Below are 16,854 nucleotides of genomic sequence, written 5' to 3'. Positions count from 1 at the left end.
ATGTTCTTCCTCTTGTTGTTCTTCTCCTCTGTGTCCATTCTGGGATATCTTTTTGAGCCTTTGACAAAGGCCCAATTTTGTTTGTTTGATGTGTTTTTACTACTTCTCCTTACCATACAATCTTTTCGGTACAGTCTGCGCTCGGTGCTATAGGGTCCTGTTGACCCCTAGTTTCTGATCCAGGGGGTGATGGGAATAAAATAATAGATGGTAGTCAGTGTGAGTGGGTTTTCTATATACTATATACAGTGTTGAGGCTGTTTTCTGCCCACCAGTCCCTCAAAACTTAAGAAACTACTTGGATGAGTGGCGAAATCATCTTCTCAAAAAAACTCTACAAGTCCAGCTGCCTTTCTGAAATGTTTTTGGGATATACCATGACCTGGATGACTGAGAACCTTCATAGACATCTAATCAAATAGAAATATTCTGGGTGCTATGTTCAATTGTTATCAATTTAAGCTTAACAAATTACTTGGAAAGCAACAGAATAGGGGTTCTGGAGCCTATCCCAGCTGTCACTGGGCGAGAAGCGGGGTACACACTGGACGGGTCGGCAACCTATCACAGGACAGAAAGTTATTTCATCTACGGTAAAATATTCACCAGGTTGATACACCTTAAAAACTGAAACGTGACATATTTTTAAAAACAATACTTAATTTATTTCAAAATATCTGTATACATTCAACAAAGGTAATTTGTAATTCTTATTTGTGTAAACAGACAGCATCCATTAAATTTCAATTAACAAAAACAAAAGCTAAATAACCATCTCACCAGCAATTTGTACATTTTACAGTACAGGCAGTCGTGGCATTCAAATAAGACTAGACTGATGCATATTTCTGTTGGCTTGTTAATGAAGGCAAACACACTGAGCCCAGGTGGGATTGTAGAAGCAGAATGAAAGCACATACGTACATACACATACACATATACATAAACACACAGGTTAAGTATTAGTTGCCGAAAAAAACATCTCCCTGAAGCCTCCGATGCACAACTACAGCATGTTTTCAACAGGGAGGACGAGGAGCATTCTCACCTCATAATCTCTCTTTTATGAAATACAAGTCATAAACAGCACATATTTTAGAATACGGTAGAAATACCAATGTACAAAATAATTTACAAATCAAGTTACAAATATGAACATCAAAGCTCCAGTATTATTTCGATACACTGACAGTGGTTCAGTTGAGTGCATGCTGGTGTCCCACAGACTCATGTTAAAACACAAATCTGGATTTGCATCCCATTTAGTCTTTTGTTTTTCTTTTGCACTTTTCTGTTTGGATACCTCTATGTGAACATTATCCATCTTTTTACCACCATCATAGGCAACTAATACAAAATGGAAAAGGCAGTAGGTGTCTGGTCAGTGTATTCTGTCAGCAACAGGTCAGAATGTGGACAATCTTTATGCTGAACTAGAACAAAGCCAATTTTCTTCTCTATTTCTTGCTATAGTAGCAAAAAATATAGCACTGTATATTCATTTTCAATCTGGTGGTGATGCAAAAGAAATGAAAAATGTACCTTTTTCAGTTGGTTGTACAAACATCTTGTCTCAACTAGAAGTGAAACATGAACATTACTTTGGTTTTAGATATGATGTTTCTGAAACCTTATTAAGCAAAGTTAGACAGTTACAGCCTAACAATAGTAAGTACACAATGAAAATATCTTTCCTGTGTAAGGCACTGAGTTGTATGATATTCTACTAGACATCAGTTACAGATTTGTGTTATTTCCAGGACGAGCTGGGCTATCAATCTGGTTAATTAACAGCCTTTCTAATTTCTTGCTGACAAGTCAATATTTTGCTATAAGGCCCAGTCTAAAAAGTGCCTTTGTTTAGATCTGTTGCCTTGATGTTCATCTGAGATCAGAGTGACTTGGGGCAAAAACTAAAAGTGTCAGGGCCTCCCATCCTGAACCTAAAATGGCCTAGGACAGAAAAGATAATGAGTTCCTTACACTGACAGAGGAATAAAGAAAGAGTTACAAACTTAACTTCATTGTTGTTACCTTTCCTCTCCACGGTCCTCTTCTACCCATGCCACTATTTTTCCATCCCAGCCTGGAACGATTGCTCCATCCAAAAATACCTGCATACAGACATCAATACCTATGATCTTTGTGTATGAGCAGTCTGCACTTCTTTCTTCTTCTTATAACTACATTCACATCCAACCATGGAATAAGGGAATTCATAAAAAATATTGCTACCCAAAAAATTCATTAATTCTCAGCAGTGTGCATCATATGCACTGGTAATCTTTTATTATCTATGCCTTGTTCTCCCCCCATCTTTCTTTTACCTCCTCTTTCACAGTGCCAAACTCAGGATCCAGGGCCTTGAAGTGGTACCTGTAGTTTCCCTCTCGATCAACAGCTGTCTTAACATCTTTGAGCGTCACCTCACAGAGCCTGTAGATAGATAGATAGATAGACAACTTTATTAATCCCTTTGGGAGGTTCCCGCAGGGAAATTGACATCTCCATCGCATACAGCACTGTCAGACATACATATACACGAATCATATAGAAAGCAGTAAATAAACCCCAAATACCCAACACCCAGAGAATAATAATAATAATAATAATAATAAAAAATATTGTGACTGTACATACTTGTTCATTGCATATATAGAAAAATATTAGCTGCATATTGTTATTGCACTCATGTTACTGCAGATTAGTTAGAAGGGTTGGAGAATCAGGATATCCGGAAAACAGGAAATCAGGAAATCAGGAAATCAGGAAAACTGTCATTCCCCCCCCCGTCATTCAGTCCCTTTCCTTTTTGTCCTCCTCCCCCCAAGTGAGTGGTGGTTAAACAGTTTGATGGCACGGGGGACAAAGGAGTTCCTCAGCCTATTTGTCCTGCACCTTGGGAGGAGCAGCCTCTCGCTGAAGGTGCTTCTCTGGCTGCTGAAGGTCGTGTGCAGAGGGTGGCTGGCATTGTCCAGGATACCCGTTTGTTTTTTTAGCGTCCTTCTCTCTGCTACAGTAGCCAGAGGGTCCAGCCTCATGCCAACCACCGAGCCAGTCCGCCTGATCAGCTTCTCCAACCTGGAGAGGTCTGCCTTTGAGGTGCTCCCACCCCAGCACACCACAGCGTAGGACAGAACGCTGGCGACCACAGACTGGTAGAAGATCCCCAGGAGCTTCTTGCAGATGTTGAAGGATCTTAACCTCCTCAGGAAGTACATCCTGCTCTGGGCCTTCTTGTACAGCTGCCCCATGTTGCTCGTCCAGTCCAGCTTGTTGTCTAGCCACAGCCCATGATATTTATAGGTCTGCACGACCTCCACCTCCTCTGCTCCTAACAGAACTAGTGTGGGGTTGGGTCTGTCCTTCCCAAAGTCAATGACCAGTTCCTTGGTCTTTGAGGTGCAGATTGTTCGTGTGGCACCAGACAACAAAATCCCTCACCAGGCTCCTGTACTCCTCCTCTTCGTTGTCTCTGATACACCCCATGATGGCCGTGTCATCTGCGAACTTCTGAATGTGACACGTCTCAGAGTAGTAGCAGAAGTCTGCGGTGTACAGAGTGAAGAGGATAGAAAACAGGAACAGTGCTGCGGAACGACTGGAGTAGCTGTCGTCTCCTACAGCACCACGGTGAGAGATGTACAAGGTGCGCAGGGACAATATCACTCTGCTGTCTTGTGACATTTTTACATTATTTTGTAATTTTTGTCTACCCATGGTCCACTATCCTCGTGTAATGTTATTAATAATTTACCCATTAGACATGAAAACTGCAAGATATTTAGATTTAAATGTCTGACAAAGAAGAGACCTCCACACACACAAATATGCACGCACACACAAACCTCTTCGGTATATTGATCATGGAAGGAGTTGGGGATTTTCCAGTGAAATAAAGGATTTTTGTAGAGGAAGAAGAACCACCGTGGGATTGACACATTTCTGCAATGAACAACAAAAAATTCTTAGTGAAGGCATAAACATTCTGCATATGCGTGCATGTGTAATTGGTACATGTAAGAATCTCTTACTTGAGGAAGGCCAGGAGTCCAAGTCCGTGTGTTGACCTTTGTATCTTGGAGATTTCCCCCCTCCCTGTATAAATTGGATGAATTTTGCAGAAATGTAGTCAGCCACTAGGGGTGTAACGGTACACACAAGTCAAGGTTCGGTACGTACCTCGGTGTGGGCGTCATGGTTCAGTACGGGTTCAGTACAACGGAAAAACTGAACTAACTTGTTGCACACACGTTTTTTTCCTCGCATTAGTGACAGACATATCGGGGTGATGCCGTCTTATGTGTGTTAGCATGTTTGATGTGTTTCCAGTGTCGTACCGCACCTCCGCGAAACATCGTCAGCAGACAGTCTTTGTCCGGTCCACCACTCGCGTGCCATCGCCGTTATGTTGCACCGGGAAACCAAAGTGTTCCCACATGGATTTAAATGAAGCTGGCAGCTCTTCCAACTCCACACTCTCCATTACTTTTCTTCTTGATAGTGAATCTCACTGGGGCCTATGTTGAGAGTGAATTAATAGCCTACTCTGCATCTACTCCACATATATTTTAGACCATAAGAAAATAAAATATTCTTTCGTAGTAGTGACCCTGTCCTCATTCATTTTTATTTATTTTTTTTTTGCACAGCCTAATTTTGAGCTTTAGGTTTAGGCATATGTAAGATACTTGTTAAGATTTTCAGTGGCTATGTATCACAGCTGATAAATGGCAATAACAGTTAACTGTGATAATCCGTTCTCAGGTGTTTACTATGCTTTATTATGTCTCGAGGGAATGTACTGGAAACACTTTCTTTAGCAATCGGACCATTTTGGGTCAAGTGACTCGCAAAACCTGGCTCATACCAGTGAGTGAGTCAGACTGTTTTTCTTCTTCTGTAGGCTAATGACATTAGCTGGCAGCTTTTAGGCTCATTACCGCCACCTGGATTGAAGTGAGGACTCAACTTTTTCTTTTTTTTGATTGGCTACTCACTCAGAGTATTCTCCGTATGTCTGCGTGCACTGAACCATAACGCCCTTACCGTGACACCGCGGGACGAATACACACACCGTTACACCCCTATCAGCCACGAATGATTTTAAATCCCTTCATCTTGCCAAAAGTGACACTACTTACGAAATGTTAAAAGGCTTGCACTTGTTAGGCCATGGAAATCCACAGATGCAGTGATTTGTGGTATTTAAGTGAACTTTTAGGGTGAAACACTTTCACTTTGACAGTCACACTTCCACCACTTCCTGCAGCTGTAACCTGAACTGATAACACCTTGATCACACGCACACACACTTCATTCTTTTAGATTAGATGTGTATATATATTGTTTTCATTGATTATCATGGGAATATGTTACTTCTATTGTGTAGACCTCCATTCCTTCAACTTTACTATTTATTTGTAATGTTGATTATAGTTATCATATAATTACTAATCTGAGTTCTAAATTATTAGATAAATTATAGATGGACACTGAACTTGTGGCGTGGTTATTGGTTCCTATTACCAGGGTGGTGCTCCGTAATTATTAAGAAATCGATCATTTTATTTTAATTAATAATCATAGTAATGATTATTAAATATTGCTAATAACCATATTTGCTCCTATAATGCACATGCATTTATATTGGACTCTTCTACCCATTGGTACTCAAAGTGCTTTACAGCCACAGTGTCATATTTACTCACTCGTTCACACAAGCACAAACACACCATACACAGGTAACGGGGGTTCAGTGTCTTGCGAAAGGAAACTTCAGCGTGTGGTCCATGTGCTTGGGATCAACGGCTAACCCTCTAAATTACACAGTCCTAAATCACCAGTTCATGTGACACTGAACCCCCAGTTGCTCCCAGTGCGTGGCACTATTGTGTGAATGTGTGTGTGCTTGTGTGAGCGAATGGGTAGATGCGTCTGTGACTGTAAAGCGCTTTGAGTATCAATAGGTAGAAAAGAGCTATATAAAAGCAAGGCCATTTACCATTTACACCAAACAGCTTTGGCTGCTAAACCCTTAAAAAATATTTGTACCCTGTGTGAATGCAGAACTTGCAGTCTGTCGATGAGTGATACGATGCCCTGCTCCAGGGTGTCCAGGGTATGGTGCTGTGGGCTGTGCTCTCTGAAATTGTTTCTCAAACTTCTCAGTGAATCTTTGAGCAGCTGAACCTCCTCTGCCTGGAATTAGTACATAAACACAAAAACCTTATTTTATCACAAACACTATTGTTTAGTCTTCCACTGCTGGCAACCGCTTTCCAGGCAATTTCATCACGATCCCATCACAGCATTTCTTAACTATACCTTACATAACAATAAAGATTCTAAGGTTTCATGTGAAATAAAAACAGACTAATGACTTATCATCCTTATCAATGGAAACAATACTTACATCTGACAAAGATGGAGCTGGGTTTCCAGAGTGTGAATACCCATTGTTTTCTGTGTCTGGAAACTGAGGAAAAGAAATGTCAACTGTGTAATGTATACAGAGCCCGCTCTTGGCATAGGCCATATAGATTTTCGCCCACCTGCTCGAGAGGGCGCGGCTGCAAGCCCTCAAGAAGAAAAAAGCAACATATGGTCAAACCGTAATCTCGTCTAGGCAACCAGAATGGCTAGAGCCTCTGAACGTATATCTGAATTTTCAGATTCAGATTCAGAACACTTTATTTGTCCTCGGGGGACAATTTTAACTCACAAGTGAGCAGCATGACGTGTGAGTACAAGATACTTTTAAGGAACAAAAAACAAAAAATGGAACAATACAAAGTAAAAAAACCCTGCCATTAATGTTTAACTTGTCCATGGAGGATATAAACATGATTGTAAGAATAAAGTGCAAATGTAAACAGGAATTACAGGGATTATATATTTACATGTTATTGCAATAGCAGTTTTCTCACGCGGACAGAGTATAAAACCTAGCTTCAGAAAGAGTCAGTACCTGTTGACGATCTCCAATCAGTAGCTCCTGGAGCATGCTGTTTTTATGCTCCAACTCTCTTTGCAATTCAGTCTGCCAAAGAGACACAAACATCAAAACCATCAAGATCCTAAAATTTTAACTAGTTGCTATTATTATTATTTAACTGGTTAGCTAAGTGATGCATATCACTCTACAATGTGATTAAAATTGTATTCAATGTTAATCAACCTACAGCTGGCCATATTTGAGCCAGCTGTTTCTTCTTAAACTTCCCTGTAAAATTCTTAAACTGTCAAACATACCTGAAGCTTTTGGCTTTCTTCATGCTTGTGTTTGAATTGCTGAAGTAATCGGTCCTTCTGTCCGAGGTCCTTCTACACTCAGCCGACCAAAGAGAATATGCGGGGTTCATTTTTAGTCCGTAATGATTAAACAGAAGCTGTGACAGGATGATTAAACTGTTAAAAGGAAAATGTAAAATGGGAGTATTTCACCTTGCATTCGCCCCACAGCCTGTTGCATTCCTCCAGCTTCCACTGTAGCTCTGCCTACAACACATGTTCACACGGGAATGTAAATGCATTACATACTTAAAATATACAGTAGCAAACTAGTATATTACTCTGAATTTATATGAGGCATTAACATAGTTTGTACATTCTTGTTGTTGAGTTCATCTTTTGTCATGCTGGCTCTTAGAAGCTCTTGCTTCATCTGCAGTATTGAAGCCTCCTGAGAGCACAGCCTCTGCTGCTGGGCCTCCTGTACATGAACAAACCAACAGAAAGTCAATATTCAGAAACCTTTATACAGTACGACTAGAAATGTAGTCAACTGAAAGATTAGATAATTTACTGTAGATCTAGATTTGGTCTACCTTGACTCCTTGCATGTTTCTCATCTCCTGCTTACAGCGCAACAGTTCCCTCTAAATCAACACCAAATACAACTAATTAAATATTCATCACTGCGTGGTTTCCATGTAATGTAGTCAGAAAAAAATGTAGTTGAAATGTGTTTTAAATCAGAAAATATTGACAAGGAAACATACTACACAATTATTTACCTTCAGCTCCTGAACCTCTTCCATACTCTGATCCAAACGGCTGCGAATGACTACCTGGAAAGAGAGAGAATGAAGAGATGTGTGAGACCCACAATGTAGTTGGAAAAAAGGAAATTGATACCTGTGTGCGCACACACACGCATGCGTGCACAAACACACGCGTGCACACCCACACCCACGCACACACACACACCCACACACACACCCAAACCCACACATTAAGCCACAGCTATGAACAGGTAATATGATCCATGCTGAACACAAAGAGCTGAAGAAGAGAGTGACACAGGAAAGAAAGAGAGAGAGAAGGATAGAGAAGAATAGAAAATTAAATCAAGCTGAAGAACAGCGAGGAAAATTTAAAAAGTGAGAGATTAATACTACCAGTTGCTGTTCAGTGTTGCCTTGCTCCAGAGTTAAGGACACGTCCTGGTCATCCCCGGGCAGAGAACCACTCAGCAGCAGAGCCTTAAAAAGACACACATGTGACTGCAGATTGTACTTTGTAGTCACTGTGCTCAGAAAGCTCTGACCAGTTAAAGCATTAGTTGCTTGGTAGCTGAAAGAAACTGGGCCGGAAATTTCACGGTATCCCTCTTCCCCCAAGGCCTATCCCCCAAACAAGAAGTTGACACTGGAGCAACACAGAGATCTGGCTCTGGCTTCCTTCCCGAAAACAAATGTGTTCTGTCCCAGTTAAGCCAGAGGTATTAGTATGGGGAACCTTGAACCTTGCTCTCTATTGTGCTTCTTTTCAAGTATTTTTTATTTTAAGACTGGAAAAAAAAAATACAAATATACATCTTAAAAACACAAATATACACTAACACATCAGAAAAATCAGGTTAGTCAATGGCTATGTTTACATGGACAGTAGTTCATATTTTCAACTTCAATTCAATTTATGATCAGAATAGTATTATTTCAATCAGATTGAGAGCGATGGTGTAAACCTTTGACAGTCTGTTCAATGTTAAAGTACACTGCCTGGCCATTTAGGATTTAACTAAGCAAATGGGTACGAGCCTCCTGTTGGATAATTACTGCATGGGCAATTATCTTTCAAATGGCAACATGCTTTTTAACCCCAACTGATGCAATGAGTAGCTTCTCATTTCTTAAACAACCATGTTGAAAGACACATCTCGTGGTAGTGGAAAAGATGTTAGTCTGTTTGAGAAGGGTCAAATCACTGGCATGCATCAAGCAGAGAAAACATCTAAGGAGATTGTAGAAACTATTAAAATTGGGTTAAGAACTCTCCAACGTATTATTAAAAACTGGAAGGATAGTGGGGAACCATCGCATCAGGGTAAGAAGAGAGGCAGATGAAGTGATGCACCCATCATGCCTAGTGCCTACTGTAAAAGTCTGTGGGGGCACTGCTATGATGTCAGGTCTAGGTTCAGCAGCATTATGTGCCCAAAGAATGAGGCCAAAGCTTATCGAAATAATGCCACAGTGAATGCGTGCTATAATCAAAGCTAAAGGCGGTCCAACAAAATATTGTGTGTGACCTTTTATTTTGGTGGTGACTTTTTTTTGGCCAGGCAGTGTATTAGTCCTTGATAAACATGTAAGTGCTTGATCTGATCTCTGATCTCTGTCTGGTTGGAATAAGTAAATTCTTTATCTGCATGTTTGTCTCATGAGAGATGATATGTCAAAACAAGTAGTTTCCCATTTATGTACTAGATCTACCCACAATATTTAAAAAAAATAATTATCTATGTCACAATATGAGGAAATACACAATACAGCATTCAGTACAGAAAGAAATAAAAAAGACTTCAAATCAATGAAACCTCAATATGGATGTACCTGTAAAGCAGACACCATTTTACGTGTTTCCTGCACCTCCTTCTCCAAAGTTTCACTGAGAGAATCCTCCCACGCTGTCTCCACTACAACTTGAGATGACTCCACTACATCTGTACATATACATGACACAGTGCTAAACATGAGAATAAGGGTCACTAATCAAATAGCTTGGCAGTGTGTGGCTTGACTGAACATACCACTGCTCTCGTGCTGTCTGTCTGAGTGACTGCTCACTGGAGCTCTTGGTGAGGACAGAGGGCTGACGGAGCTGAGGCTCATGGAGGACAAAAGACTGAGTATTCAGTATACAGATATGCATGCAAATAGGCATCTATCAGCAAAAACACAAAGATGCACTGTAAATACTAAAATACTAAATACTGCAAACTTGTTTGGTAACATTACACTTTGTTGGAGTATATTTGTATTATTATAGTACACTTAGAGTAGTTTATATGTGATAAAACTGCCATTCAAAATATGTGTTCAAAGTATATTCCTGCTGTCTGCCGTGTCAAGAGCTACACTTGTCTATAGCTCAGCTGAGTGACAGTCTCCTGGTGAGAAGAATATTTTTGTACTGGAAGTCTTCTGTGCTTTCCCTAGCTGGACAGACACAAGTTTACCCTCAGGGGGCCAACAGCATTTTTCAAAGAACTGGTAACAAAGAATACTCCATTTAATGCCGACTTGTATGCTTTAGGTCTGGGTCTTGTTTTCTTCCCTCTTTTTCAGTTTTTTATTACATGCCTGTCTTAGTTCAATAATGGTAGGAAACAAAGATATTAACCAAAATCAAACTACTGATTTTAGAAACAAAACATTCACTGAAAATGTTCTTCAGTAGAAGGGATTATCACAGAAGAGGCAGAAAAAAAGCAACTCTTGAGAATAACACTTTACAGAAAAACCACTGGCTACACTTAACATACAGTATATCTTCTCATTAAATCATAGCACTTTAAACTTTGGTGATAAAAATGAGAAAACTGTCACACATATTCAGGTATATTCAGGTAACCAAAGACAATTCAAAGGTCTTACCATTTAATCTGTGTCCCCCCCATAGTGGGCTACAGATGGTAAAACCTGTCCACACTTCCAAAGAGTTCCACTCTGTCTGTGGGCCTCTAGCATCTGAAGCTCGACAAACTCATGACAATTTGTAACTCTCACACTGGCACAACCCGCCCCACACCCTCCAGCTAGCTAGCTGTTACCATGGCAAACAACGCAGCAGACACCACTTAGTAATAATCAGATATGTGATGGCAACATCAGATTGTTACAGCTCTGTTGACTCTGCATCAAAATAATGAAAACTGGTCAAGAAGAACACCACAGAACATGACTTCAAACCAGACATGTGACTGCAGAAGATAAGAGGCCGATTATTCCCTTTTTTTAATCATCTGCCTGTGTTTTCTTCACTTCAACTACAGCAGGATGAGGTATTAAGGCACCAAAGTCATATGCTCTGTCAGGCAGTGAGAAACACATGCACGCGCACACACGCGCGCGCACACACACACACACACACACCTAAACCACAGAATGTAGCCTACTGTGGAAAAGTAGGTGTTAAAGATGGCGGAGTATGTGAGTAAAAACAAACTGGGTCTGTTCTACCCTACACTAAGTTTTACAAAATGGAGCGCTACTGATACCTGAGATCCTTTGTCCCAACACAACTGAGACACTTTAACATCTGCAATTTTTTTGTGCTGCTGGGTTCCCCTTTCCTAAAGGACCACCTACAGCGCCCAGACAAAAATCTGTCTCTATTTCAGGATGTTTTAAATTTATTTATTTATTTTTTCTGAAGTGCAATATTCATATTGGGAGTTGGCAGCAGTAATGCTTTCCGCAGTCAATCTCCACTACCATCTACGTGTGTGTGTTTTTTTCCTGAACTTACTTAAGCTTGATAATGCAACTTTCTTATTTTATCTTATCATATCTTATCTTATCATTTGAGAGTACAGAGAGGCTGGTTTTTATGGTGTATGGTATGATGTCCACCTGAATCCCTCTACCCTATTCTTGCACTTCCTGTTCAGAGTGTGCAGTGTAGTGCAGGAAATAAAAATCAGCGTCTGTTATATTGAAGTTATTAACAAGTTCACACAATACTGTTTAAGATTATACTTTGATGGAGAGTATCTAGTAAGATTCCAAGACAGGTTTCTGATACTTCAAATAAAAAAGAAGGTTGGTGTTAAGAGGGAGTCAGAAAAAAAGAAAATAATCAACAGCAAGGACAAAATGTGAATGACTATCTCTGTGGCTTTTGTCAAGTTGCTTTTTCATGTATGCTTGTACTTACTATAATTACTGCCTGAAGAAGGTAAATGTCCTACACTTCTGATTATTTTAAATTCAAACTACCAAAGTCAATGATTCTCTCCACACCTATTTAGATGTAACATAGTGGAGCTTAAGCAAAAAAAATTACCTGCTTGGCTGAGGATTGTCCAGTTCATCTGGAGATCCCCTTTCATATTGCTTTACCAGTGCTCGAACACACACACTCTTCTCCTCATCCAAGCTCCAGCCACTGAAGAAGAAACACGAAGTTGAAGTTATTAATCTGAGCAAGAACCGGCATATGTTTTGATGTTTAAATATATACAGATATGACACTTATTTCAGCAGTCATGAAAATGTTAATCATTTTTGTCCACCAGAGGACAGCATTTGCCACTTTTTTTCAACCTAAAAAGTGTCATTCATTTGTATTATATTCACACAAAATACAAAGAATGAGATGCTGATGGTCCGACAATATATATGGGTACTTCTTTCTGAAAAACTGTTGACTTGACAGTGCAATAATTATTAGAGACATGACTGACAGGGGTAAGAAGAAGGGAGGTGTGATTGCGCTTTATGAGTGAGCAGTGGTGCAATTTCAGACATGTCCGTGTGAAGGAATGTCTCTGTAGCCCTCTGTAGAACTGCTGGCTGCAGGGTTGCATCCCTATTATTTGCGGAGGGAATTTACGTCCGCCATAGTGATCACTGTTTACCTCCCTCCATATCCAGCTGGAGAGACTTAACTAACGCAAAGCTGCAGGGCTTGACGGCATCAGCCCCAGGATACTGAGGACCTGGGCCAGTCAAATGTCTGCTGGTCTACAGCCTCTCTTCAACCTGAGCCTTAGCCTGGAGAGAGTGCCGTTTCTCTCAGAGACCTCCTGCTTAGTTTCTGTGCCCAGGAAGTCGTGCTCCATCTGGCCTCAATGATTACTGTCCAGTTGCTCTCACATCCCATGTGATGAAAGTGTTGGAGAGGTTGGTGTAGGCCCACCTGAGGCCGCAGGTGATATCATCTCTTGATCGACAACAGACTGAACTGGAAGATCAACAGCACAGCTGTGTGCAGGAAGGGGTGCAGCAGACTATTTCCTGAGGAAGCTGAGGTCCTTTAACATTTGCAGCAAGATGCTGGAAATCTTTTGCCAGCACTCTTCTTACAGCTCCTCTGAAGTGTGCTGGGGGAGCAGGTAGTGGCACTAACAGACTTAACAAACTGATTAGAAAGACTGGCTCTGTCATTGGCTGCAGACTGGAGACTTTTGAATCAGTGGTGGAGAGGAGGATGCTGAACAAACAATCAATCATGGTGAACCCTGACCACGCTCTCCATCATATACTAGAAAGACAACAGAGCACCTTCTCTAAAAGGCTCAACTTCATTGTCTCAGGGTCTGCTACAGGAAATCTGTCCTGCCACAACTCCTCATCTTTGTGTAACAGATGATGTTGGACTTATTGTAACTGGCAAATTTTGCACATGGTAGTCTTTTTTGCTTAGTGTAATTTAAATATGACATAACGTATTCATGTGAAGGGCAAGAGTTGGTGCCTGTGTGTCATTATATTTATAGTCATTGATCATATTTGGAGCCAACATACCTGTGGATACGTGCTGCACGTGCAGGCATTGAGGCATCAAGTTGAGCAGATGCTAGTGCAGCAGAGGCACCTTGAGCAAGTGCAACAGTGGATAGAGGGTTGTGGCTAGGGCTGGCACTGCTTCTCGTCAAGCTCTTCCCATTTCCAGAGGCAGTCCTGTGATTGGCTGAGGGTTTGAAATGGGCTGCTAATGCCAGAATTATCCTCATCACAGATTTCAGATTGCCATCAACGATGTCTGCAAAAAGGAGCATATGTGATAAGTGTTTTATTATTCTGTGAAATACTGCTCATGCATATGGTGATATACATATTTGTTATATTGGTTTTGTGTAAACATGTAATTGTAAAGGAGTTAAAGTTTTGGGGTCATTTGAGTTTTCAGATTACAGTAAATTAGATGAGAGAATATTTGAAACATCTTTTCTTGAAATAAAGAAGACGAGAGCAAAACACAGCAAAATGTTTCTGTGATTTACCTCTTGCAGATATGTATGGCATGCGTATATGTCTGGAGGAAATGAACCGCAAAACTTCCTCCACATTCTTCCTGCTTTGCTCTTTGTTTTGTGGAGCCACATACACTTCCTCCAGCACCTCTCCAGCTGCCAAATTGAAGGGAATTAGTTAAGGGGCAAATAAGCAACACTACACTTCATTAGTGCAGTTTGGACACAAATGGAAATTAAAACATTATACAATACAAATATGTGTGTAAGTAACTGGCTGGCTAATGGTCAAATGGATGTTGATGCCCATAATTAAACTATTTAAAAAAAACTTTAAACGTGTTAACATTGACATTTTTACATGCACTTCTAACTGTGCACACGTATATTTACCCACTATCTCTATTAGTTGTGTGAGCACTACCCCATCCTGAAGATCGTGCCTGAGGTCTGTGATTGGCTTCAGGTCTGGTTTTCTCCTCAGCTGAGCATTCACCCAGGAAACATAAGCTGCCAGCTGTTGCTGCAATACATTAATCACATACACAAATCCAACATATCATAGAAAATTACATCCACAAACACAGAGCCAAATAAGGCCATGGAATAAGAGACCATGGCCTAACAAATGAGTGCCTTTGTTCATTATGTTGGGGCAGGGGAGAAGGGGACAGTGTAAGCCTATTAAGAATTTTAGTTTTGCTAGGTAAATTCAAATGATTTCATGGTCTGTGCAGATCTAATGTATCTCACGGTTCACACAACAATTGCCGATTCCCTTCGGTCACGTGACAATCCGTTGTCCTGGGATACCTCATAAAGAAAGCTCCCACTTTGCACACAACCGAGATATTTTCGCTAACTGTGATGTTTACCTGCTTTGTTTATGGCTATGTAAAAGGCTATGTAAAAGTTAACTATTTCTGGTAATTTTATTTCCGGACAACCAAACCGAACGTTATTACAATCATCCAGTCTAACCATGTCTAGAAGTCCTATCAGTTTTCTGATCCAAACTACTCATTAACGAGCTGGACTATACAAAGATTAGATCAACATTTCTTTGGTTAAACGAATTCTTGATATTTCTAAATTAAGACGTCGAGGCACTTCAATGTTCCGCTGGTTGACGGCTAGCAAATTTAACGGTGTTCCGCTTACTAATTTACAGCAAACCGAACTTAACACACGTTAATATTAGTGACGCTTGTTACCTCATTAAAACCCACATGAAGAACCTCGTCCAGCACACTTCCTCTTGAGAGTGAGGCGATCATCGTTTTACTCAAAAACGCATATACGGCAGCTAGCTTGTTAGCTTTACTTGGTGTCAGACAGCTAGCCTGAACAACTGGCAGACCTCCAGCAGACCTAACTAATGCTGCACTCCTGCAAACGTCAACAAACCGAGACAATTGAGGGATCAGAGGAGACGGCTACCGTTACTCTCTGGCTCGTGAACCGGTGTGTGATGTGAAGTTACTGAACCATATGGCGTGCAAAACTTCTGGTTTCAATTTTCAGAATAAAACTGATATTGACTACCACTTCCGGAATCCATACAGTGAGTCAGTAACCTTTGTTGTACAATGCCAGTGCCCATAATGTTTGTACCAGTCTAAAGGGACTTTTTTTTTTTTTTACCTTCAAATTTAAGCCTAGGTAGCTCTTCAAGATTTTCCCGTCAAAAAACAGTAAAGATCTGGCAGGACGGTTTCCAGCCAGTTACTGTAGCTTGCTATTGTTGAAACTGCTTACAGTTTTTATTTATTTATTTTTTTCCAATAAGTACGGTGGCCGAGAGAGCTCAACGAACTGCAATTTTAGAAAACACGTGCAAATAGACTCACAACACCAGCAAACACAGAAACGCCCTGCAAGTACAGAAACACTGCAAGTACAGAAACACACTGCAAGTACAGAAACACTGCAAGTACAGAAACACGATGCAAATACAGAAACGCGCTGCAACTACAAAAACAAATACAGAAACGCGATGCAAGTAAAGAAACGTGCTGCAAACTCAAAAACTCACACAACAGAAATGATTCCAGAGGACCCTAAAAAGCGATGGACGTTGTTTGCTCAAAACTATGGATTGCTCAAAACAAACCCATGGGTTTTAGTGTGTGTTTTATATGCCTCTAATTAGAACTGTGCTACTGTTTTATAATTTAAATCAATATTTTAAAGGTTTGTTTTTTTAAGTTATTTATAAATATAAGGCATTGTGTTTATTATTTTAGACTATTGTGGCATTGGATCATTTATCTTAGTTTTATTTCTTTAACTAGTCCAATGTGTAAATTAATGCAGAAGTGACAACTTTGTAATTAGGTACAGGCTTTAAAGGGAAATCACAATTTTTTATATAAAATCAGATTAACTTTCATTTTAATTTTCTGTGTTACTGCAACATCACTGCAATTATACAATAGGAATATGCACTCATGATCTATTTTGCTTGATAAAGAGCTTTGTCTTTGCAGGAGCAATTCTAAAATATTTTGGAGCTCCAGACGTTGAGCCAGGGGGATCTTCTGAACTTCCTGACCAGGAAGCTCCAGGATCATCACATTCCTCATCAACAATGCATGAGATGGGCAAGCATCTGTCATATGAGGACATCACTGTTGTTTTGTTTTCAT

General features: G+C 40.3%; 1 protein-coding gene across 4 annotated transcripts; it reads right to left on the bottom strand.

Moving 5' to 3' along the window:
* Positions 1–648: 648 nt before the first annotated feature.
* On the bottom strand, positions 649–15,724 carry LOC311502760 (dixin-like). Of its 4 annotated transcripts, none has more exons than XM_084565127.1 (21): positions 15,421–15,724; positions 14,600–14,729; positions 14,237–14,362; positions 13,758–13,995; positions 12,295–12,396; positions 10,037–10,113; positions 9,840–9,949; positions 8,403–8,486; positions 8,019–8,072; positions 7,830–7,880; positions 7,610–7,714; positions 7,447–7,500; positions 7,255–7,326; positions 6,971–7,042; positions 6,416–6,478; positions 6,055–6,201; positions 4,035–4,098; positions 3,849–3,945; positions 2,328–2,436; positions 2,035–2,114; positions 649–1,953 (listed from the first exon to the last, which is right to left on the bottom strand). In XM_084565127.1, the coding sequence occupies exons 1-21, from the start codon at positions 15,481–15,483 to the stop codon at positions 1,944–1,946; spliced, it is 1,908 nt and encodes a 635-aa protein (XP_084421253.1). In that variant the 5' UTR covers positions 15,484–15,724; the 3' UTR covers positions 649–1,943. The 4 variants fall into 4 exon arrangements, with proteins under 4 accessions (XP_084421253.1, XP_084421251.1, XP_084421254.1 ...); XM_084565125.1 differs by having other exon boundaries at positions 649–1,943; XM_084565128.1 differs by having other exon boundaries at positions 649–1,577.
* Positions 15,725–16,854: the final 1,130 nt, after the last annotated feature.

The sequence above is a fragment of the Chelon labrosus genome, assembly GCF_963514085.1.
Source record: "Chelon labrosus genome assembly, chromosome: 17".
In the NCBI taxonomy this organism is placed as follows: Eukaryota; Metazoa; Chordata; class Actinopteri; order Mugiliformes; family Mugilidae; genus Chelon; species Chelon labrosus.
This window is presented reverse-complemented; position numbering and strand designations above follow the sequence as displayed.

Bases quoted from the DNA above. Each gene is read 5' to 3' on its own strand.
- LOC311502760 (XM_084565125.1), bottom strand. From the start codon at position 15,483: ATGATCGCCTCACTCTCAAGAGGAAGTGTGCTGGACGAGGTTCTTCAT. The intron at 8,073-8,402 runs GTAGTATTAATC...CTCTCTTTCCAG, and splicing joins GCAACACTGAACAGCAACTG to GTAGTCATTCGCAGCCGTTT. The intron at 7,881-8,018 runs GTAAATAATTGT...GTGTTGATTTAG, and splicing joins AAGAGGTTCAGGAGCTGAAG to AGGGAACTGTTGCGCTGTAA.